At 47.7% G+C, this 23553-nt stretch overlaps 1 protein-coding gene and 1 long non-coding RNA gene across 4 annotated transcripts in view; one reads left to right on the top strand and one right to left on the bottom strand.

Annotated features, from left to right (window-relative positions):
• The window catches only part of MDGA1 (MAM domain containing glycosylphosphatidylinositol anchor 1), a 1057897-nt gene that overhangs the window by 167294 nt on the left and 867050 nt on the right, over nt 1-23553 (bottom strand). The window contains exon 15 of one of the 3 annotated variants that reach the window (XM_085610244.1): nt 1599-1628. The exons of the other annotated variants lie outside the window; for them this stretch is intronic. Coding sequence (XP_085466370.1) covers nt 1599-1628 — 30 coding nt within the window. The remainder of the gene's footprint in view (nt 1-1598; nt 1629-23553) is intronic. 3 annotated transcript variants of the gene reach the window in all.
• Nucleotides 1-23553, top strand: part of LOC146813779 (uncharacterized) — a 303254-nt gene that overhangs the window by 198709 nt on the left and 80992 nt on the right. The gene's annotated exons all lie outside the window — the stretch shown is intronic.

Below are 23553 nucleotides of genomic sequence, written 5' to 3'. Positions count from 1 at the left end.
CGCCGCGCCCTAAAGTCACTATAATTTGTGCCCTCACCATGAACTGCTACATTTTGTTTTTAGAGTTTTATACAGCACGAACTCACCCCAAAGGTATCAGAGCCCTTTACATGAGCACCACTTACGTTACAGACAGATACATTCATTTTTGGGATGCACGGGGAGATTAAGTGATTTGACCAGAATCACAGGATGTTGAGCGTCCCTGCTGAGACTCGAACCCGGTTCCCCTGCTTCGAGGTCAACTGCTATAGCCGTTAGGCCATTTTCTATGTCATCATTGATAACCTCAGTGCAACATCTGAAATTACCTCATTGATGACAACATTATGCATAGCAGGGGTGCGAGTTGTAGTTACTTTAGGGCATGAGTTACATATCTTTCAATAAGGCAGTCAAATGCTAATTTTCTATTGAAATAAAGCAGGACACCAATATAGGGATATAAGCTGGCAGCTAAACATTGTGCATGTAGATACTTACGCAAGGTCGAGATCTTGGTATTATATGTTTTTAATTGTATGTTTTTCAAAACATGCCTTTGCAGCATCAGTATGGCTGCACTAATTAAACGTGCATTGTTGTTGCTTTAAAATCTCTGACTATTTCGCTATTCTGTAACTCAGACAGGGACTGGTTCTGAACAATCTGTAGAATTTCATGATGAACAATACTTGTAGTATCTGATGTTTGTAATTTTGCCTCTAAGATGTACATGGGGACTGTACATGTTGTTGTCTGATGTAGTGTGCTGTGTACATAAAAAACAGTTCTGTTGCCGAATATCTATGAGTCCTATCTAGGGGTGGGCTAAACTCACAGAGTTTCACTCCGCAGAATTCCACGGAGTTACATGAAAACTCTGTGAGATTTTGCGGAGTTCCGCAAGTGGGCGGAACTGCATGTTGTGCTGATTTTTAGCACTTGGAGCTTGTTCCACTCTGCAAAATCAGTGGGAACTGCACCAGGTGGCACGTCAGAGGGTGGTGCTTCTTTGCGGCCACTCGAGTAGATTTTTTAGTCGAGTGGCAGCTTTCTCACCGCAAATGGTTGCAACCGCCTAGGACCACCCACTTTGAGAAAATCTCACCAGGTGCTGTCCTAGCACCCGAACATCTTGCCAATTGTTGGTCGTGCTCACCACCTTACCATTGGCGAGCCTGCACGGGAAAAAACTCGCCGTCACGTGGCGGTTGGTGGAGTTTTGCCGGAACTCTGTGCTACAAGTGTAACACAGAGTGGGCAAAACTCTGCAAACTCAGCCAGCGGAGCCGAATTGATCGCCCATCCCTAGTCCTTTCAAGAGATATGCTCAGTTACTCTGGAACAGCCATAGTTACAGCGCAAGCTTAAGGGAACCAGGTCTCCATAAGGTTATATGTGTGGCAGTGGCAGTCTGCGGTCTTCGTGGCAAACCAGGATACTACTCGGAACACTTTGGTGCATGATTACAGTACACTCTGCATATGAAAAGGTTACCAAGAAGGCTTTCACAACACACAACATGAGCTGATCCAGCTCCCATGAACAAATACAGTCAATACTTATATACGAAAACAAGATACACAAAACGATCTACATCTGAATAATAGAGCTACCTTGGTTTCGAGCTGTCGGTCCTTGTAAATCTGTTTGCATGGAGTGAAAAGAGAATAAAGTCCAACTTTGGGGGTTTTAAGGAACCTTAGAGGGAGATAATCAGATGCCAGCACAGACAAGCACGAATCATATCAGCATTGGTCAAACAAGACTGTCATATAAAAGTCTGCTCATATTCTGACTTTACCATGTATTCTCAAAGCTGTGACATACTGAGTATACCTCTGTAGAAAACAGGCTAATTCAGTGGGCATGACAATGCAGTTGACTGTTAAATGTAACTCATTCTTGTTTGTGAGACATTTTTAAACAATCCTAAATTTCAACTAAAAACAGTGCAGTACAAAAAGCAAAACAATATTTTCTTGTCGAATGCATACATCATACATTATCATCATTCATTTAGGTTGCAAAACCCAACACCCAAGCAGAGAAAATAATGCATGCTACAAATTAAACTGTTTCACTCGATTAGGGTGGAATTTCGAATGGACCCCCTGAAGCATTTGTATTGTTGCGTAGTCCTGATGAAGGTTATTGGACGAAATCAACGCCCATACCGAAACGTGTGTTGACTACTTTTGAAGAGTGATCCCAGCTCACAGTGATACAACCGACAAAAAAACATAACTGTTTCTCTGTTGTATGTGTGTGTGTAGAAAGCTGGGTCAGGGTGTGAATGTAGTGTATGATAGGTAGTGATTTTGGATGTGTGTAGGAGTGAGTGCATTGTTTTGTGGGGGTATGTATGATTGAAATATATGAAAAATGTTTTTAATGTAAAAAAAAGTTGTTGCTGTAATAGATTTCATCAAAAGTAATCTGTGGAGTAATTTGTTAAAACTATGCAAATGTACATGCAGATTATTTGGTATGTGTTTACTGCTGTTAACAAGTATGATAAAATACAAGATATAAGAATAAATTATGTTTGATAAATCATATTGATCAGAACCATAAGCCCTCGTGAGGCATATATGAAGCAATACAGGTCAAGTGGGACTTTTCTTTATTATAGTTTGAATTTCAAAGTTATGTAGCTAAACGGCAGTGGACACTCAGACGATTCTCTCCATTGTGATAAGAAGACCCAGAACTTCTGGACCGTACTGGAACAGACCCAAAAACTGGTTTCAGGGACTTTAGCATGACTGACACTCTCGAAGTTAGTTAAACAAATGGTTGCAAAGAAAGATGCCTCTAGAAAAACCTGAACTCAGAATCCTAGAGCTACTTCGGCATAATAGTGCTGCACCCAAAAGCCTGGGTTAAACAAATATGTTGGGTGTTGCTTGCTATTCATGTTCTGTTGTGTTTATCTCCAGTCTGATGATGTCCGGCTACAGGAGCCGGCGGAGGTGGTGAGCTTTCATCAGCCAGATAGGCAGGGGTGCCAGTCATGACTGCTTTATAGAGGATGAGGCTAGTTTTAAAGAAGATGCTAACCAGCAAGGGTAACCAGTGGAGTTCACTAGGGGCGGCTGCTGTGGTCATATTTCTTCAGGCTCTTGATGAGGTGTGCTGCGGGATGTCAGCTTACCTTAAGAGGGCTGTCACGATGCATGCTGTTACCACCATCCAGATGCATGAGTATGTGGGCTTAAACAGTAGTTCTGAGGTCACTTTTGGAAGAAACGGTTTCACTTTCTTTAGTAGAGAGAGCTGGTAACAGGCCACCTGGCTTTTGTTGGCGATATCTTCCTTGAGGGTGTTGGTTCTGAATATGGCTGAGTTGGTGTTCTGTTAGGGTTTTCTTGTGAACAAACAGGGGCTGGTTGTATGGAAAGGAGGGGATTCAGTGAAAGATCACAGAAAATTAATCCCATTGGGGAATCCAGGATGGCGATGAAGTTGGGATGGTTGATGAAAGATCAAGAAATTTCAGGAGGCAGGGGTCCTCTTCATCTGTAGTCAGGAGGACATTGTCTGTCATTTGTAAGGAAGCCGTCTCTGTGCTGCAGCATAATGTAAAACCTGACCGGTAGTCATGTAGTAGCTAGGCTGATTTCTGATGATATTTCCGACAGAGGGCACATGAGTTACTTGCTGGTCGTCGGTAGGGTCCTCAAGGTCTAGTGAGAGTTCCGTCAGGAGTGGAGTATATGACTTGCCTTGAAAGCTTCTGGTTTGATGCCTTGAGTGAGTCAGGCATCGATAACGGTGATCAGGGGTGAGAGCGCTTTCCAGATAATGCTTTAATTAGGGGTTAGTGTAAGATATCATCTTCATAGGAGGTGGCCTTCAGGAAGTTGAGGCTTTTGGCCTCATCTAAGAGAGCCATGGGGTTTGAAGAATGACTGTTTTGGGATGCAGCACAAGGGGCAGGTCTCAGAGGAGACAGGCTTACTGCTGTTGAAGCGCTGGTGGAACTTCTCTATGATTGAAGCCTTTTTACTTTTCACTTTAACCTCAAACATCAGGGGTCTCCTCTTGCTAATAATTGCATTCCTAGCTATGGCATCACATTAAGTGCAGGAGGGTCTGGGGGCTCCCCTCTGGAATATGAAAGACTTAGGGCCCCCACACGCTGCAAAGGGTATGGGGTGCTATGTAACGCCCTGGAAGGTAAAGTTTACGCAAAATCCTGACATCATTACCCGTAGTTTATTAATGTAAGCTGTTTTGGTCCACATACTCCGGTCACACGTGGGGAGAACTTTGCAACACCCTCCAGTCCAAATGTACTTCCAGGGCCGGACTAGGAACCAAAACAGGCCCTGGCAAACTGCTTGGCTGGCACCCCCTGGGGTGAGGGGGGTGCAGCCGAGCAGTTTGCGAGGGCCGGTTTCGGCCGATTTTTTTACAGGGGGCTGATATTTCCGACCCCGTAACAAAAACAGCCCTAGGGGCCCAAAACCGGCACCCACCCAAGCGGTCCACTGGGTAAACGCCCGGTGCCCGCTACGGCCAGTCCGGCCCTATGTACATCTGTGAATTGGAGGCTTCTAGGACTGCTAATCCTCCAATATCACCAACTATAGTCTGATCTTTGATGGTCAGATTTCACATTTTTCTCACAGAACATAGGCAGAAGCATCAATGGAAGTTTGTCATGCAGAACCTTACTCCAGTAACTCGGCCCTGAATAATCAAAATAAATTCAGATTATCAGAGTGGAGTGGATCAATGATCGTTGCCATTCCCTACCAATGAATATTGGTAGTCAGTCTAGTCACTTGAAGGCAAAATGCTATATGGTAAGGGTCATTCAAACTGGTCCTCTGTAAAGTGCCTCAAAGGTTTTTTTACGCCAGTTAAAGTTCTCGAGCGATACTCAGCTACTTTAAATTCATGTCCAAGTTGTAAACAGGATTATGAACATCTTTGATAACTTTTCTACTACTTCCAAAAATAATACCATGGTGGCAGGCAATTGTACGATTTGCACAATAAATTGCTGGCAATTTGATATGAATATTATGATAAGTTTTATATGCATCAAGCCCAGTTGCGGCTCGCATGACTCGCGGGTAGGGTCACGCGTGGGTTTGCGTGGCAGGAGGGATTTAAAAAAAAAAAACATACCATACCGGGTCCCGCGCCGCCTCCGCTCCTGGCCGGGTCCTCTGTTTTCCTGCTGCTATTCTGCTCTCCTGCCTTCGGAAGGAACAGGAAGCCGGCAGCCTCCCTTCCCTCCCCTAAGCCAATCACAACGCTGCAATGGCGCCTAGGGGGAGGCCATTTTCTATATGTAGGCTGCGTGCAGACTACATAGAGAAATGCAGAGTGCGCATGAGGGGTTTGATTGGCCCCAGAGGGCCGACCAAACAGTCAGGACCCACAGCATTGGGCACGCCACTCCTTCCCGACCCAACCCGTTCACCCGCCTGCCCCCAACCAGGCACACCCTTCTGCTTTCTTGCAGTGCGAGAAGCAGAAACATAAAATGGTATTTAAAATACCATTTTATGTTTGTGCTTCTCGCACTGCGAGAAAGCAGAAGGGTGACGCTCCTCCCCCCCAATGGAGGAGCCGCCCCTGATCAATCCTCAAAGCGAAAATTAAAATAGGCCTCCTTCTGCAGAAATCTAAATCTGGTTAAAACTTTAGGTAGATAGTTCAGCCCTGTAGGTTTGTGTGTTAAGTGAGATTTGTGGGTCCCTGTGATTGGGTATACGTATGAACCTGTACTACATCCAAAAGTTCAATTCCCACAACCTGTAATTTTTGCGCTCTTCCCATAATCTTTTGAGTAACTAGTGGTTCAATTAATTGTATCCCCATGTAGGTCACATATGGTATAGCTCTTACAGAAATGGCTGCTAATGTCAGTGCACCAGTGTTTGATCCCCACCTGCCTGACACCAGCAGAACTAGTGGTTGGTGTAATGTCTCTGGCCAGGAGCCTGACATGAAGTGAGTGGTTGTAAGTGAAATCTTTTCTAAGGTTGTAGGCAAACCAGTGGCGTAACAAAATTGAGGGGGCCCCCTGCAAGGTATGTGGAGAGGCCCCCTCCGGACTCTATCAGGAGTTCTCTGGCAGAAGTGCTGTGCTGAGGGGGCCCCCTGGAGCTTGCCCCCCCCCACACCATGGGGGCTGTGGGGGCCTGTGTTACGCCCCTGAGGCAAACTTGTAATAATCCATACCCCCTGGGTGGCCAGGAACATCAAAAAGAAGTCTTCTCTCACACCTTACACACTAACTACCTTTCTTGCATACTGAAATCAAGTGGAAATTTGGGACAATTTACTTTCCATACCACTTATGACATGAAGGCTGCATGGTTCGCATTAACATGTCTTTTGTGTGGCAGGGCTGAGCTGAGCATCTTTCCTAACAATGAAACGATCCTTTGCCTGCCTCTTGAGAGCGCACGGCTTAGTGTGGATCCTCCTGGGTACTTGAGGATGATAGCCCCGAAACTGCTTCTGACAGTGCATTGTAGGCCCAGTGCCAAGAAAACAACCCCATTTACCCTGGAACTCTTTTTGTAACAGTGTTGATTCATTAAAAGCTCCTTTTACTCTCCCCATGGCCAGGGTATTCACCAGGACAACCAGAGGGGGCTTAATGTCTGAGAATGAGTAAGATGGTGTGGGTAGTAAACTCTGCTCTGCCAGCGGAGTTCGCAGAGTTTTGCCCTCAACGCGCTCTGCCTGGAACGTTTCAGAAAAACTCCACCAACTGCCGCGTGGCGGAGTTTTTCTTGTGCGTGGCTTGCCAACGTGAAGTTGGTGAACACAAGAAAATCGAGTGCTAGGACAAGTCCTGCCATGTTTTCTCAATGCGGGCGGTCGCGTCAGGTTGCTAGTGCACTTGCTGAGAAAGCTGCTGCTTGCATTGAGAAAGCTGCTGCTCGAGTAGAAAATCTACTCGAGTGGCAGGAAGAAGCAGCGCCCTTTGGAGCGCCGCATGGGACCATTTATGCTGCCAGGACAAGTCCCGGTGCTAAAACCTCAGTGCGAGCAATACAACGTCCTGAAATTCTGCCGCTCACGGAACTCAGCGGAATCTCGCAGAGGTTTTAGGTAAGTTCACAGAATTCTGTGAAGTGAAACTCCATGAGTTCCGCCCACCCATAAGAGTGAGCCCAGGTCAGGGTAGGGAAAACACCATATGAGTCTGGCTTAAAGTTGTCTGCTTCAGTGTTCAGGGTTAAAGTGATTAGTACACGGCAAACGGGCACAGAAGCACCACAGCGCTACTTCACTCTTTACTGCCCAAGCTGTAGGTTGAAAAATTCATACAATCTTTGGTCAAATGTCCTGGGGACAATCCTTTTCAATCGGCTACCTTTCGGGTGGTTCTCTCAAGACCTGCAGTCAATAAACTATCTAATCTATTGCCAAAATATCCAGAAATGTGACACACAATCCAAGTGGGGTTGCCACCTGGCTTTATGTCAGACACTTTAGTTCACAGTCCATACCTTTTCTGCTACAAATCATTTTTATCGAGTGTATTTGTCCAGTAGGTTCAACTGAGGTAAACAAAGACTACAATTCCCAGAACACACTAGGATCTCAAATTCAAATCTACAGCTGGAAGTAAGTGGAATTGTTAACATGCAGTGTGGTGGCAACCATATTCACAATCTGCAGCTGCATGGGGCACTAGTAGTAACCCAACTCTTTAGAAAGCACATAGATACAATTGTAGTGAGCTATCCGGCCACTACTGGACAATGAATCCACTGACAACTTTCTGGGCCGGGCGCGGACCAGAAGGTATAAATAAATGTGCAGCCAGTGCTCGTGGCTGAGTGTACTGACCCAGTGAGTGGTAAGGTGTTCCTTATTGTATGCAGCGTCTCTATACTAGGCCTTATCCGGTGTATGCTGCCCTGAGTCCCGTAGCAGCCCTCTACACTAGTGACGAGAGGGATCGAGCTCGTTGCGTGCATCACCAGCGCACTGCGGCTGCTATGATCAGCGGCGCAGTGCAGCGGAAGAGCATACCTGGTGCCCAAGGTGTCGCTGGGTAGGAAAAGGCACTCCGGCAATTGCTGACGAGGTACAGGTGAAAAGGGAACAGTGCAGGTGAAGAAGCAGGCAGCGGGGACAGCGCGGCTGCCCAAACAGCCTTCTGCTTCAGGTGAACGAAGCAGAGCGTGTGTAAAGGGGAATGCGCGCTTTCAACGGAGAGCGAAACGCGTACCCCCAGGCCAAAAAGTCGCACTGGTAAACGCGCTTGCAGAAGAGAGGGAGACGCATGCCTCAGGCCCAGCAAATGCACTTGCAGGAGCGAGAAGCGCGCACCTGCCTGAACAGAGAGAGGGAGAGGCAACGGGCGGCCTATCATCTGTCCCCTGGGCCTGAAGAGAAGGGGCTGAGTACAGGGAGAGCAGTCAGCATGAAAGGCCCAAGGAAGAGGCAGCAAACACAGCCAAGAGGGCAAAACAGCTGAGGAAAAGAGAGGAGGCAGACTGAAAGCCAAGTGCTCTGGGGAAAAATACACCCACCACAGTAAAAAAAAAAGAAAATAATAATACAAATTAATACAGATAGCCCAGAAAAGGAGCCTACAGCCAGTATCTGGAGATCTGGTCAATAGCCTAGAACATCACAGTGCGAGTGAGGGGAGGACAACACCCCACCTAAGAAATCGTGCAGCGCCAACATGTGAGAGCCCGCTTGGAGGTGTGAGAGATTCTGAGAGGAGTAAAAAAACACAGAGAACGGATGACATGACAGAGAGGGCTAGAGGTGGAGCAGAAGGCACAGCGGAGATGGGCGCTCGTCCCACACTGGCGGTATTGCCCCTATTCAGCCAGCTGGCAAACCCAGCCACAGAGACGCCACGATGGCGAAAGTGGGTTGGACGACTGGAAGAAACCAATGGCGCAGTCAAGCAGTCAATGATGCAGCACATGGGTGGTGACGAATTATACAATCTATTCCAGGATCTGCCTGACACAGGGGATGTGAATGACTACAAGAAGGCAGTATGAGCCCTAGACAGTTACTTTGACCCACAAGTGAACCCCCGATTATGAACATTTCAAATTGAGACAGGCAAGACAAAGAGAGGAAGAGTCAGTCGACTAGTTTTTCGCAAGGCTATGCAAGCTGGCGAGCTCCTGCCCAGGGATCAACATGCAACTTGAAATCAGGGCCCAACTGATACAGGGTTGCAAGTTGTCAAACCTCAGAGAGCTGATATTGCGACAGCCAGGTATCACCCTAGATGAGATTCTTATGATGGGAAGCTCCCATGACCTGGCGGATGCATGAGTAGGAGAAATGGAGTCAGCGCTAGCAAGGAGAACGGCGAGACCCCTGCAGAACCATCCAGATGCAGTCAAGGAACAGAGAGTGGAGGCCATTCGGAAAGGGTCAGGAAGAGGTAGAGGGACCACAAACGTGCGCACGCGAGGGAGAGGATGTACCAACTGTGGATTAGACAATCACCCGCCAAAAGGGTGTCCCGCTTATGTAAAACCATGTTTGAAGTGCGGAAAGTTGGGACACTTCGCAAAGGTGGGCATAAGCGCAGAGAAAGCGTCTTTATCAACAGATTGAGATAATGAAGGATGACAAGGAAGACAACGTCTTTGTCATCTCGTACATAGACAAGGTGAATCAAAAGAGGCGACCCCACCGACGTGCCAGACACAAATCAGGGAAGACAAGATTACGGCCCCAAAAGACACAGGAGCATCGGTAAACATCCTGTATGTGGAACACTATCAGCGATGAAAACCTTGACCGAAGCTGATTGCCACAGATGCAAAGATCTTCAGGTATGGAGGCAACACGTCCATCCCATTGCAGTGGGTCATCGAGGTGGAAGTGACACGTGGAAGCATTTCTTCAAGAACAAACCACGTAACACAAGACAGCACAGGAACGCTGGTGGAGTGTCATTCAGATGAAGACTTGGGCCTGGTGACATTCGCACGACAAATACACCAGTAACTTGCGGAGGAGATCATGGCTGAATTTCCGGAACTCTTTGAAAGGCTTGGCTCTCTGAAGGGAGTAAAAGTCAAACTACACATCAACAAGTCGATCAAGCCGGTGGCTTGTGCCTGCTTGTGGAGGCGAAGTTGGAGAAACTTGAAAAGGCTGGAGTGATTGAGAAGGTTTTGGGGCCCACCCCGTGGGTGTCTCCATTGGTGATCGCCCCAAAACCTAAACAGCCGGGAGCTATTCATATGTGCGTGGACAAGCGACTACCTAACAAGGCGATAAGGAGAGAAAGGCTCATTAACCAAACCATAGTCTAGATAGTCGGCAACATCAACGGAGCAAGGTGGTTTTCAAAGGTAGACCTCAATTCCGGATACCACCAACTGCTGCTGGACGAGGCCAGCCATTACATCACAACCTTCTCGACGCACGTGGGGTTGAGGAGGTTCAAACGACTCAGCTTTGGGGTATCGGCGGCAGCGTAGGTCTTCCAGGATGCTATCTGTGAGGCCCTTTCGGGACTGATGGGAGTCATCAATGTCAGCGATGAAGTGCTGATTTTCTCTCACACGGTGGAAGAACACCACAAGCGCATTGGGCGACTCTGCAACAGCTGGTGGACAAAGGTCTGACACTGCACCGGGACAAGTGTGCATTTTATACCAATGAAGTAGATTTCTTTGGATACAAATTCTCCTAGAATGGGCTACCGGTTGACCCGGCAAAGGAAATGCGAAGCTTTCTAGACAGGGCAACTATTGCGGCCGCTTCATACCCCTCCTGGCCACAATCTCAGAGCTACTGCGGGCACTCACAAAAAAGGACACCAAATGGCAGTGGACTAGTGAAGCAGCGAGGGTATTCCAGGAAGTGAAAGGAGCGCTACTACAAGGGGGGACAGTATCCTACTTCAAATCCAGAAATCTCACAGAACTGGTGGTGCCCGGTTAACCTCGGGAGGTCCTCCTTCAGCAGGATGCACATGAGGAATGGGTGCCGATAGCATATGCAAGCAGAGCGCTAACAGCGGTGGAGACACGGTATGCACAGATTGAACAGGAGGCGCTGGCCATCAGGTCGCCATGCCAGCATTTTAACATCTACCTCTGCGGGCACAAGTTCAAAGTAATCACGAACCACAAGCCGTTAGTGCCACTGTTTAGGGGAACAGCAAGAAATGGACCTCCTCGCATCTAAAGATGGACAGTGCAGCTCCAACACTACAATTTCACTATAGTGTACAGACCGGGTGTCAACAACCCAGCAAATTACCTGTTGCGCCATCCCCGGCAGGGAATCCTAGCCATCAGCAGGAGGTGGACATAGGTGCCGAGTGCCTTGTCAAGCTCATCACTAAATTGGCCCGCCCTCGAGCGTTGTCACTGGAGGAGATCGTAGAGGCCATAAAAGACAAACCTTGCTTGAGGGCGGTCAAAGAGGTACTGCAAGAACGCCGATGGAAAATATTCTTGGAAGGTATGAGTCACTTGAACAGCTCGACCAGGCATCTGGAGGAGCGGTGATGAAATCAGTGGGAGCAGCGAGGGGCTGGTACTACGAGGAACACAAATTATAATGCCAATCAGCTTGTGGAAGAGAATGGTGGAACTAGCACACCAAGGTCTTGCGAAGACCAAAGCATGCCTGAGATCCAAAGTATGGTTCCCTGGAATGGACGGGATGGTCGAGAAACTGGTGAAGAGTTACCACGCATGTGTTATCACTGGAGGTGACTCGCCAGCTCCGCCGGTAATCACGGAAGCACCCAGCCCTAGGCCATGGGCAGCCACAAGTTTGGACTTCGGCAGTTTCCCGGATGGGAGGCTTACGCTCGACATGATGGACAGTCATTCTTTTTTTATTTTATTTTTATTTAAATCTATATAACAAACATTTTAGTATCCATAAATACATCCATAAAAATTAATTGGCCGTGATGCTAATAACACAAAGTTGATAAATAGCACGAATTTACCAAGAGGGAATAAATCTTAAAATCCAGAAAGATAAGCAGCATAAACATTTAAGCCATTATACGAAGGACAAAGAACACAGTATTCACTACCAATCATAAATATAAATTGAATAATGGATTGAGTCTTGGGTACCTAAATGTATACCTAAAAATCAGCGAGTATGTAGAGCATAATAAAACTTCCTATATTCAACGATGTCACTAACTCACAAAAAACCTGTCAAATGTTACATAATAAATTGAGCTCCTAGTGTTGCCAGGCCTAGTTATCAGGGATAATGGAGGCACCTCCTAAAAAATACTTTGAATTTAGAGATCTTAATCAAAATAGGCTGCCCAGATTCTCTCAAACTTAAGTCCCCCAATTCGTAATGCATAGGCTCGTTCGCTTTTTTTAACTAGTTTCATTTTTCGGACCCATTCATGGACAGATGGTATAAGATCTGATCGCCATTTTTGAAGCAGAAGTGATCTAGCTACAGCCATTGCAATATATAATAATTTAACAAGCTTGTCTGGAAGAAAAAGGTCTGGGTCAAAGCCAAGTATTATTAGCCAAGTGCTCAATCCTATTAAAATACTGCATTCAAGTTCCAAATGAAAATAAATATCCTTCCAGAACCTCTGGATCAAGGGGCATTGTAATATAATGTGTGCCCAATTGGCTGAAGGATGGTTAAGGCAGCCGAAGCACTGCGCTGATTGGTTGGTATAAATTTTAGATAGAAAAAGAGGAGTTCTATAAAGTTCCATTTACTGAAAAACAACATCCTTCGCCAATTGGCTCCCCTTAACGTACTAAAATTAAGATTATTAACTGCTGACCACATACTTGCTGAGATTTCCAACCCCTCATGCTTAGCCCATTTCGTAATGGCCTTCTGCTCCAAATCGATACCCTTGGTTGAGGCTAAACACTTTTTCCATTCCCCAGGTTTCTTAAATGCGGTACCATCCAATAGTTCATATACCACGCGTTTCCGTTCACATATCTGAGCCAGATCAAGTTTGTTGAGGAATTTACTAAAGATATTGTATGACCCAAGAAGAAGGAAATCATTGACGATTAAATGAGACATTTCAGCTATGCTCAGCCATCTATCATTCCTCAAAAAAACTGAGATTTTCCAGAATCCAGCATTGGCCTTTGTTTGTGTTACCACTGAAGATTCTCTGATCCCAGAAAATAAGATAGGGCCGGGTACCGGGGTTGAGGAATTGATTACGGGGATGGAATATCTTCTATAGAGAGCCTGCCGCTTTTGGAAAAACCACAGTAAACACTTATATTTTACTAATTTAGGAGATTTAAAAAATGTTAATGTAGAGCGGATCTGATTTTCCTTGCAAATTAAATTCACAAAATAGTTAATAAAAAGATTAGATTGTTGTTGCGGCCTAAATCTGGATATATATTGTGCAAAATATGCAAAGTAATAATCCCTGAGATTCGGGAGAGCTAATCCTCCATGTTCCAGCTCTTTGTATAAAGTGCTAAGTGCAATTCGCGGGGCCTTCTTTGCCCAAAGGAAGGATGTAAACATAGACTCTATTTTGGTAAAAAATGAGCTTATTAAAATACAAGGAATCGCCGAGAAGAGGAAGTTGAATAGTGGAAGGACAGACATTTTAATCAACCCTACCCAAGATGGTTAATGGAAGAGAGCTCCATCGAAGAAATTAGTCCTGAACTTTTCATAGAAGTGGGGCAAAATTCAGATCGTATAGGTCAGCTATTTGTTCAGAAAAATAAACACCCAGTTACCTCTTAGGCTTAGTATTTAAGCAGGAAAGAATATCAGGGTGTAAATCCATATACGCTCCACCACACTGAATAATTTCTTTTTTTGTAAATTAATTTTATACCTACCTAATGCCTCAAATTCCTCAAAGATCTTAAAAGTTTTTGCTTGGACCTCCTTCTCAGGCTTTATAATAAGCATGATATCATCGGCGTATAATTTTAATTTCGCCATAGTTGGAAGTGGGGGGTCGATATCAATACTATTCCGGATTGCAATCGCTAATGGCTCGATAAAAAAAGAGAATAATAGTCCCCCGTTTAACCTTAACCTGGCCAGCCTTTGAGGTGTTAATAATTACGTTGGCTTCCGCATTAAGGTATAAATTCTGAACCAACCCCGTAATTTTAGGAGGTATGCCAAAATTTTGTAGAATAAAAAATAGGGTCTCCCAGATGACTAGGTCAAATGCCTTCTCAGCATCTAAAAGGAGGACTAGCGCCGGTGTCTCAAAATAGTCCAATGCTTCTGCTAAATAGTGCGTATTTGTGCCAAGCTGCCTGCCAGCGATAAAACCATTTTGGTCAGGGTGAATCGAATGTGAGGCGTTTTGATTAAAACGATTAGCTAAAAGTTTGGCGATTATTTTATAGTCAGAATTTAATAACGTGAAGGGGCAGTAAGAATTTGGATCTTCAATATCCTTTCCCTTTTTCAAAAAACTGACTATGTTCCCATGTCTGAATGACTCTGGTTTCACCCCACCTTCTAAAAGTGAATTAGCTAACAATAAAAAAAAATCTATAATGATACTGCAAAAAACTTTTAAAATACTGCCGGGAGGCCGCCCGGGCCGCAGGCTTTTCCGCTCGGAAGATTTTTTAGGACCCCCTCCAGCTTGTCTTTTGTGAAAGGCCTTGCCACTGCCTACTGAAACTCAGTCTCCTAGAAATAAGAAACAAATTGATGCGTGATGAGATATGAAATCGGCCTGACAAACAAATATAGGCGATCTTAGTTGGAAATGCCACCCTCCAAGGATCCAATATGTCTAGATTCACGCCATAGTTGTGTATAATTCTTAAAGTTTTCGGTTTCAGCTGTTTTTTGGACAGAACGGAGGAGTCAATTTTAGGATTCATTAAAATTAAAATCCCACCCCTAGGATCAATTTGCCGGGTACTTGAATTAGGGATTGAAAGAATTCTTCATACGGCGTTGGATTATCCTCGACTGGGGCATATATACCGGCAAACGTTATAAGCCTATGCCCTACGTTACAGGTGACCCAGCACCATCGTCCGCTCTGATCATTTGCAAAATTGACAGCTTCCGCCTGATGTCTTTTACTCAAGAATATCTCCATGCCCCGATGGGATGCTGAAGATGAGGAAAAACCCCTATAGGCTGCCCAGGACCTAAACATAGAAAAGTCTGGTAATTTCGCTGCCGGTATGTGGGTTTCTTGTAGTAGAATAGCCACTGGATTTTCTCTCATAATCCACGCCTCAATTGCCCTCATTTTCTTTTTGTTATTAAGGCATTAACGTTGAAGGAAGCCACTTTCAAAATCTCTTTTCTAGCCATTGGATGTATATGTGTATGGATTTGAAAGAATGGACTTCGTTTTTCCCCTATGCTCCCTTTTCCACCCTTGTGACCCCACCCACCCCTAGCAGCCACTATGAACAGAACGCCGTCTCTGCTCACATCTTACATGCTTCACCCCTCCCCCTTAACTGGCACTATGACTTGGTGCCTAATGCCCCTGGCCTCACAACCCCCCTCTTCCTTTTTCTAAAGAACAAAACCAAAAAAAAAAAAAAAGGAAGCAAGACAAGACGAAAGACACAGGGCAAATCAAAGAACAGGCAAATAGAAAGGAGCTATCCAGCCTATTTAGCCTACCACAAGTGTCTATAGATAGGTAGCTTACAGCCACACAGAGAAACGGAACAGCATAGCAGCAGAGTACAGGGCTTGGATATAGATAAAAAATAACCTCTAGTCAAAAAGACTGCCCTACAACGTTAAATAACATCGAGCCACACCAACCCAACAATATCTGCAGGTAAGAAAAGTTGCAGGAATTACCAGAGCTTCCAGGACACTACCGGTAAAGGAATCTGTCTCGCTTCCCCGATCCCAAAAAACAATAAAGTTTTAAAAATAAGAAGATAAAGGGCACCACCTTTACCTATACCGCTAAACAAACAAAACCAAAAAGCAATAGAAGACAAATCTGCCTCAGAAAGATATGCGGAGACAAGCAAACCCCCAAATAGTGATCCAGACCAGCAGATGCAAAACATATAAGAAACATTTGAGAGCAAATTGAAAAGTCTAATATTGACATAATATCATATCTTGAGACTGAAAAAAACAGTGTAGGCAATTAGGAATTTCCCATAGAGATTTGTTGCAATAGTTCCTGTGCTTCCGAAACATCACAAAACACGTGGAACTTTTCTTTGACTTGCACTTTTAGCGCTGCTCTGTTGAGCAACCATGGCCTGTGCCCCCTGTTCCTTAAATAGATGTAGCATTTTTACGAAGTCCTTCTGCCTTTTGGCTGCCGAAGCCGACATGTCAGGGAAGATGCAGCAAAGTGGAACTTCTGTCGAGATGAACTGTCGCTGTTTAATTGCCTTGGTTAGAATTTGTTCCTTAACCCTATAATCCCCAAAGTTAACCAGCATGCTTCTTGGGAGCTTAGAATTAGGAGGCAGATGGGCAGGTACCCTGCGTGCTTGCATGAGAGTGAGATCGCCATTAAATTCTGTGAGGACTGTTTTTTTTATAAATGAGTCTACCCACTGTAGAGTCTGCTACCCCTCAAGGCCTTCCGGAATACCTAGGATCTGGAGATTTGAGCGCCGGGAATGATTTTCTAATTCCTCAATTTTATGTTCCAATGTTGCTTTCCGGCTTTGAAAGGTAGCGACTTTGCTATTCATAGTTAAGACTTGGTCCTCCAGCTGCGAAATTCTCGTTTCGGCTTCAAGAAGCCGTGCCGGTACTTGGGCCATGCATTCCTCGATTTTGGATAGACCGAGATGTATCTATCTCAGCAGATTGAGAGACTTTCAGCTCTTGTATCTCATCCAAGATCAGATTAAGAAGACTCTTGGCGTCCCATTGCATGGAAAAGGATCTGTTTTCCTATATAAGGTTGTCTTGAGATACTTCTGATGTGTCATTGGGCTGTGCAGGCTACGTAGAAAGCATGAATTCTGCCGAGGCAGGCCGGACAAGTCACGCAGGAACACAGAGATCTGAACAAGAACTTCCTCCAGAAGAAGATGTAGGCTCGACTGGGATGGAAAAGTAGGGATCACAGGAGTAGGTAGATCCGATGAGGGTAAGGACCCGCCCCTCCGAGAGCAGCCCCTGAAGAGCAGAGGAGGGCGGGGAAGATTGACTACAATCTAAAGGATCTTTCAAACTCCCGCCAGTGTCCGAGCTGTAGGGTTGTCTATAGAATTGTCTATAGAATTGTTGATTAGGGGGGGCTCATTCCCTGTCGCTACCTGCTCCCCCAATGGCGAGCCGTGCGTAGCCTTGAAAAACAAAGGATGTTTTTTAAGATCCTTGGATGCTCCAGCTAAGCCAGGTAGCGTCAGTGTCTTAACTTTGGTTGAGTCTGATAGCATGGAAGTCCCAACAATAGAGCAAGGGCTAATACTCGAGTCCAAATCTGCAGAGGATCCCCCTTTATCAACTTGGTTGGTGGCCTCTAAGTTTGTCAATTTGGCGGTTTCAGTGTTAACGTTAAGATCCTTCCTGAGGGCCGCCGCGCGGTTTGCACGGGCAGCGGCTTGACCAACCCTTTTCTTCACCCTCTGGCCTAGGTTTGGGGAATCCGTGTGGACTGCTCTTGTGCTTTTATCTCCTTTAGCAAGATTTCGCATAGTGTGGTTGTGGCATAAATTGCTTATCCGAACAGTCAAAGAGTAGCTGCCTAAGACCCCCTCAGCGACCCTCAGCCAAGCAGCATAGGTGGACTCCCTCCCGTGCACTGGTGGTTAAGGATGATATATGCACTTACTCCCTCTTGGCGAGAAACCTGGTGGATCAAACAGTGAGGAATCGAGAAAGCATAAGGACTTTGTGTGTTGAGCAGCCAGTTAGCCAGGCTGCCATCTGGGTAACATGCATCATAAGTTTTGTTAATGACTCTTTATTCTTTTCTTTTATTTTCCATTTTATTTTGTGATTGGTTTGGAGGGAGGTAGTGAGCCATCCGGCCGCTACCGGACAATGTATCCACTGACAACCGTCTGGGCCCGGCGCGGACCAGAAGGTATAAATAAATGTGCAGCCAGCGCTCACGGCTGACTGCGCTGACCCAGTAAGTGGTGTGGTGCTCCTTATTGTATGCAGCGTCCAGAGGCACAACTAGAGTGAAATTTCGGGGGGGCGTGGGGGGGGGGGGGGGAGGGCTAATAAAAATTTCGGGGGGGGGGGGGGCTGATTCTTCCAGCAATCGGCAGAGTGAAGATGCAGGGGCTCTAAGAAGGGGTGAAAGAAAAAAGCCTCATTAACAAGTAAATGGTCTTTTGAAGACCTGTGAAGTGCTCGGGTGCGGCTGTGTGTGTGCCCGGGACGGTGCCTCATCCCGGGCTGCCACACACGACGGAGTGGGGGGGCTGAAGCCTTTTGAGCCCAACGGGTGTTGCGCGCCTGACAGCATCCCTACACTAGCCCTTATCCCGTGAGTGCTGCCCCCCGAGTCCCGTAGCGGCTCTCTACAAAAATGTCACGTGGCACTGTATGAATCCGCGACGTGCCGTATCCCAGAGGAGAGCTCACCGTGTCTCCTTGCAGTCACCCTGGCACCTGTGCCTGCAACCACTCTTAGAAATGAGGCGAGCGCCCGACGTGTCCCGTTCGACCCCTGAGTGCACTGCTTTCTCTCTGTCCTCCTTTAACAACACAAAAACAATTCTGCATCCGACAGGCGCTGCTCTCAGAAAAGCAACAATCAGACAGAAAGCTGGGAACACGAGTTCAAAGGAAGCCTTTTAAGGAAAGAAATGAGAAAGAGGACAGAGCCGAGAGACGCAGCGAGGCTCTCCAGTGGGAGATGGAGGGAGCAGCGAAGGCACAGGGCCGGGTCACACTCCGATCAATAATGCATTTCCATCGCTGGCGCCTCGTGCAGACCAGGACCGCTGAGCACGTGCGAAGCCCCGCCTCTTTGTGGCAGGGAGCGCGCGTGCCGACCTCCTGAGCATCGCTGCGCATGCGCACTGTTGAACCTCCGAGTTACCTCACACAGCTCTGTCTGTCCACTTACAACGTGCAATATGATTCCAGAGCTGCACTGTGCACAGCTTAGCACGAAAATGCAATGCTATCTGTCGAACTGATTTCCGTTTCGGATGTGCACTGTGCACAGCACCGCACTAGGTATTTGCATTTCCATCTTCCAACATGATTCTGTTCCAGATATGCACTTCTATGCATTTGCATCGACTAATGACAGGTATACCAGATCAGAACGGTGCGCAGGTGTGCATGTCTATGCACTTTCATTTTTTAGCATAATTGCTTTTCCAGATAGGCACTTTCGCCTATGCACTTTCATCTCGAATTGTGACCCGTAATTAAGACATGCGTATCCAGTGCTGAATTTGAGCAGGTGGTTGCAAATGGGGCCCATCAGCAATCATCTATAGGGACCCGCACTTATTTTTCTTCTAGAGCAAGAGAGTTAAAAACACAAAAGGGACCAAAGAAAGAGGAAGAGAAATGTGGAAAAACAGTGATAAAGGGAAAAAAATCACACTTGAAAAAGAACGTGCAATAGTGAGATAAAGGGTCAGGGAGAGCCTGGTGGTGGATAAAAGAGGCATGATGTGAACTGAAGACTACACAGCTTTGGTACCCGGCGCCCCCCAATGTTTGTAGTGTCGGCCACGGGCATCTTAGCCAAACTTTTGGGCCCGGCACTTACATTTTCCAAATGAAGGACTGTGCATATCACCCTGTCAGTGCATCTCGTGCCTGCACACCGGCCTCCGCCATGCCCAGCCCTTCCACATACAGCCCCTCCACGCTCATCAGCGTCCGCCCTGCTATGACAAGCGCGAATATAATGAAGCGCGCACTTAGGACTCGGCCCCCCGGGCGCCCAGGCATGCCCTCATCGAAGAAGTAAACAGGACGGCTGCCTCAACTGCTTCCGGGTCATCGTGACGTCACTTCCGGCCGGAGCCGGCACCTCAGGGGGAGGGGGCGAAGGCCTATTTAGGGCAGCTGGCCCGGGTCCTCGCCCTCTCTTTCTTTCCTGCGCCGGCCTCGGAATGCAGGGGGCTCCTTCAATCTTGTAATCTCTCCGGTGGTCTGTGCTGGTCGTCGAGTTACGCGTCGGTAGAGGATCGGTTTTCGTGAATTTGATGGACGGCGGTTGGGGGATAGCAGTGCTGCAGGTTTGGAAAGTGGAGAGCAGCGGTGTTCCCGGGGAGCCGGAGGTGCGGCGCAGCCTAGGAAGAGGTGATTAGCTATGGTGTGCTGGTAATGGTAAACGGAGCGGGGTTTGTCCGGTTGTTTTGCGGGGCAGTCGTGGGGGCAGCCTTGGTTTGTTTATGGTAGATGAGGAGGGGACGATGCTCTCAGCGGGTACCCAGTGCGCGATAGATTTGGAAAGCGCACGGGAAAGGAGTGGCCGCTTTGGTCGCTTCTCGCCCCTTGTATTTGGCTAATTGTTTTGACCCAGCGCCGGAGGGGATTAGGCAGCAGTTTCCATTGGGGGCCCGGGTTACCGATCTTTTTACTGTGTTGGCTAGTGGCCCTGACGAGTAGGTGAGTTCCCCCCCCCCCCCCCTTGTGTGCTTCGGGCCGACTGTGCTTTGTGCTTGCAGCGCCGGTCCTGGCTTGGCAGTGTGGCTGCTCAGCATGGGATGATTCGAGTCGGGAAGGTCTCCTTGTGGGGAGGGAGCGCAGGAGTGTGTCGCCTAGGGTGGGGAGCCTTTTGAGTTTGTCAGCGGGACCCAAACTCGCCAAGTGGGGCAGTTCGCCGTTTGGGAGAGTTTGAGTCGCTCGCACTCGGTCGGCCGCTGGTGATCAGTGGGTGTGCAGTTTACTTTGCCGTTCCTCGGTTTTCCCTCCGCCGCCCCTCCTGGCCTAATGGGCTGTTGTAGGTCTTCGTAGCGGACCCTCCTGGCAGAGGCGGGTTCCAGACTGGTGTCGCAGGCGATGCCGGGCGCGTCTCGGGGGATCGGAGTGTCTGTATCGGCCGATGGGAGGGGTTCCCCCCCCCCCCCTGTTTCTTGAGGTGCGGTGCAAGAGGTTGGATGGGCTTCTTTTGCGTCTCTGGGCCTTAGCACTGGTGTTGTAAACTGAGTGGCATTGCTGGCAGGTCGGGTTGGCGGGTGCACCTTTTAGCACTGGTGTTGTAAACTGAGTGGCATTGCGGGCATGGCAGGTCGGGTTGGCGGGTGCACCTTTGTGGCGGAATCTGGGAGAGTTGGGAGGGCATGAGATTTCATGGCACATTGCGCTTGGCGCGAGTGGTGGGCTGTTTGCGCAATTGTTTAACGTAGGCATCACTTGCGGGATAGCAGCAGCATTTCACTGATGTCTGGGATCGAATTGATATGGTTGCTTTGAACTCATTGTGTGGGGCGCACGGTTTTTGTGGAGAGAGGGTTTTCGTGACAACGGCGGGACAAACTATGTGTGGAAGGTGGAGGGGGCCCGGCGGCCACCAGGTGTTGTCCGAGCTTGGGGGCGCAGCGCATGCCAGGCCTACCAGGTTCCTTAGGGGCGGGAACTCTCAGCACAGCATTTTGAGTGTTGCCTTGACTTATGAATTCAGTCAGTGGCCTGGCGTAACTGGATTCTTCACGCGAGTGAATGCGGCAGCGATAATTTATTGGCTACTGCGGTGGAAGGTTACCGGGATATTGTGGGGGCTGAGGCGGAACAGGAGCACTGCTCAGGCCTCAGGCACGGGGGTGTGTGGGTCACATCTGGTTCTCTAAAGCTCAGTCGATCGCTGCGACTAGCATGCTTAGGAAAGGGGGCAAAAAATGTACATTGTATTGCCACTTGGAGGTCCTTCTGGGGGAAATATGGCGGGCACTCTTTGGTCTGGAAGGGGGTTGCCGGGGGCCAGGGATCTCTTCCTGTGCTGGGTCAATCGCCGTTATCACTATTAGACACGAGTAGGTGCGGTTGGTTTACATTTTTGGATGCGGGGTGGCGCCAAAGAGGATGGGCCGTACAGACAGACACCTCCAAATCTTATTGTACTAATCGAATATACCATTGAAGAAATCAGCAGTAGTAACGGTTTAACCCGCAGCTGAAAGATATACAAATAGACTGCATAGACTTCCCTCCGAAATTCACCGCGTTTTCAGCGGTGAGGTTTTTCTTCTGGGTGATCAGGGGGGCCTTTAAAAAAAAAAAAAAAAAAAACGTCTTCGGTATTATCAAGGGGTGATTATCTCTTTCAGGCTGGCCGTGCCCCCAATACAGGTCGGCCAACGTTTAAAAGGGTTATCCCAATGTTAAAACAGAGATAAAAAACAGAATGCACGGTGCCATGGCGCACCCGGGCCTATTGGGTTAGTAATCTCCGGTTGCACTTTGTCCTTTGATCGATGCTTGGCTGCTTTGATATTTGACTTGTGTACGGTGTGTGTTTGAAGAAACCACTCACGAGTTCAAGAAATAGGCATCGAAGCCCAGGAAGCCCAGGCCCGTTTGCAATAATGCAGCGTTTGGACTGATCAGCGATTAGGCGCGCCGCAGCATCGGGTTTCCCTGGTGGCGGTACGACTAGATATAAAGGAAAGACAAACACGCGCGGGGTTACAATTCCCGCCCGGCCGCTTCTCGCCTCCTCGTGACATGGGTCCCGTTTTTTCACTCGCGGCTCGTGAATGCCCCCCCTGCTCTCTGGCTTGTCACACATATGCGGGGCTTGCGGGCTCCGGCTCTGTTAATGTTTAGGGTTTAAGTAGTAGGGCCCGGAAGCGATTAGCGTGATCCCAGCTTGCCCCCTCCTGATGTAACAACGCAAATATGACAGTCTGGCGTCGCAGAGTTGCTGCAGCAGTGGGATTGTATCATTGTGTGGTAATCTGAACATCTGAGTGTGAGGTATGGTGCTATCCTGCGTCCTTACGGAAACTGCACACTGACTGAAAATAGACATATAGGATTTTGTGACGCGCACATGGTTACACACACGTGTGGGCTGCCATTTATTGAATTATATGTTGACCCTGCCCTTGGAGAGGGCCACGGTGTAGGCAAATAAAAAGGGAAGGTACTTATTATTTTACAGTACCGGTGGGTTCCTTCGCGGGGTCCTCTCCCCTGTGGCTACATCGCTTCCGCCGGGGGAGTATGATCATGTGCGAGGGGTGGCTTTGTGTGTACCTTACGTAGGTGGGTCCGTAGGACAGGGGTGAGCAGTCCTGTATTACGTTTGGGGTCGGTCCCCCATAACACTGGGCCCACCTTGTGTCCCATGTTGGGCAGTATACAGCCGGGAGCTGGCTGGCACGTACTAGTGCTACTAGGTGGCTTGGTCAGGTACAGGGTTCACCTAAGATCACCTCAGAATACGGGTGGGACCTCTCTAGGATACGCAGGGGCGTGGTGTTCTGCATCACTGTCCAGGAAGGCATTATGTGACTAGTTTGAAGGTTAGTCGCACCCTTCAGGGGTGGTGGTTGGGGCGCATCATTGAGCTGACTTCAGGCAAGAAATCTTCCCTTTAGGGTACACTGCACCAGATCGACTTTCAGGTGGCACGGTCGTTATATGGTTTGAGCGTCGAGGGCTTCCATTAAGGCAGGTGGGCGGATGCTGTGCGGGTAGCAAACTACCAGTAGGGGCGCGTTAGGGATTCTGGTCTCAGGGAAA

This window comes from Triturus cristatus, chromosome 6 (genome assembly GCF_964204655.1).
Source record: "Triturus cristatus chromosome 6, aTriCri1.1, whole genome shotgun sequence".
Classification (NCBI taxonomy): Eukaryota; Metazoa; Chordata; class Amphibia; order Caudata; family Salamandridae; genus Triturus; species Triturus cristatus.
Note: the sequence above shows the minus strand (reverse complement) of the source record. Positions and strands in the feature narration are given on the sequence as shown.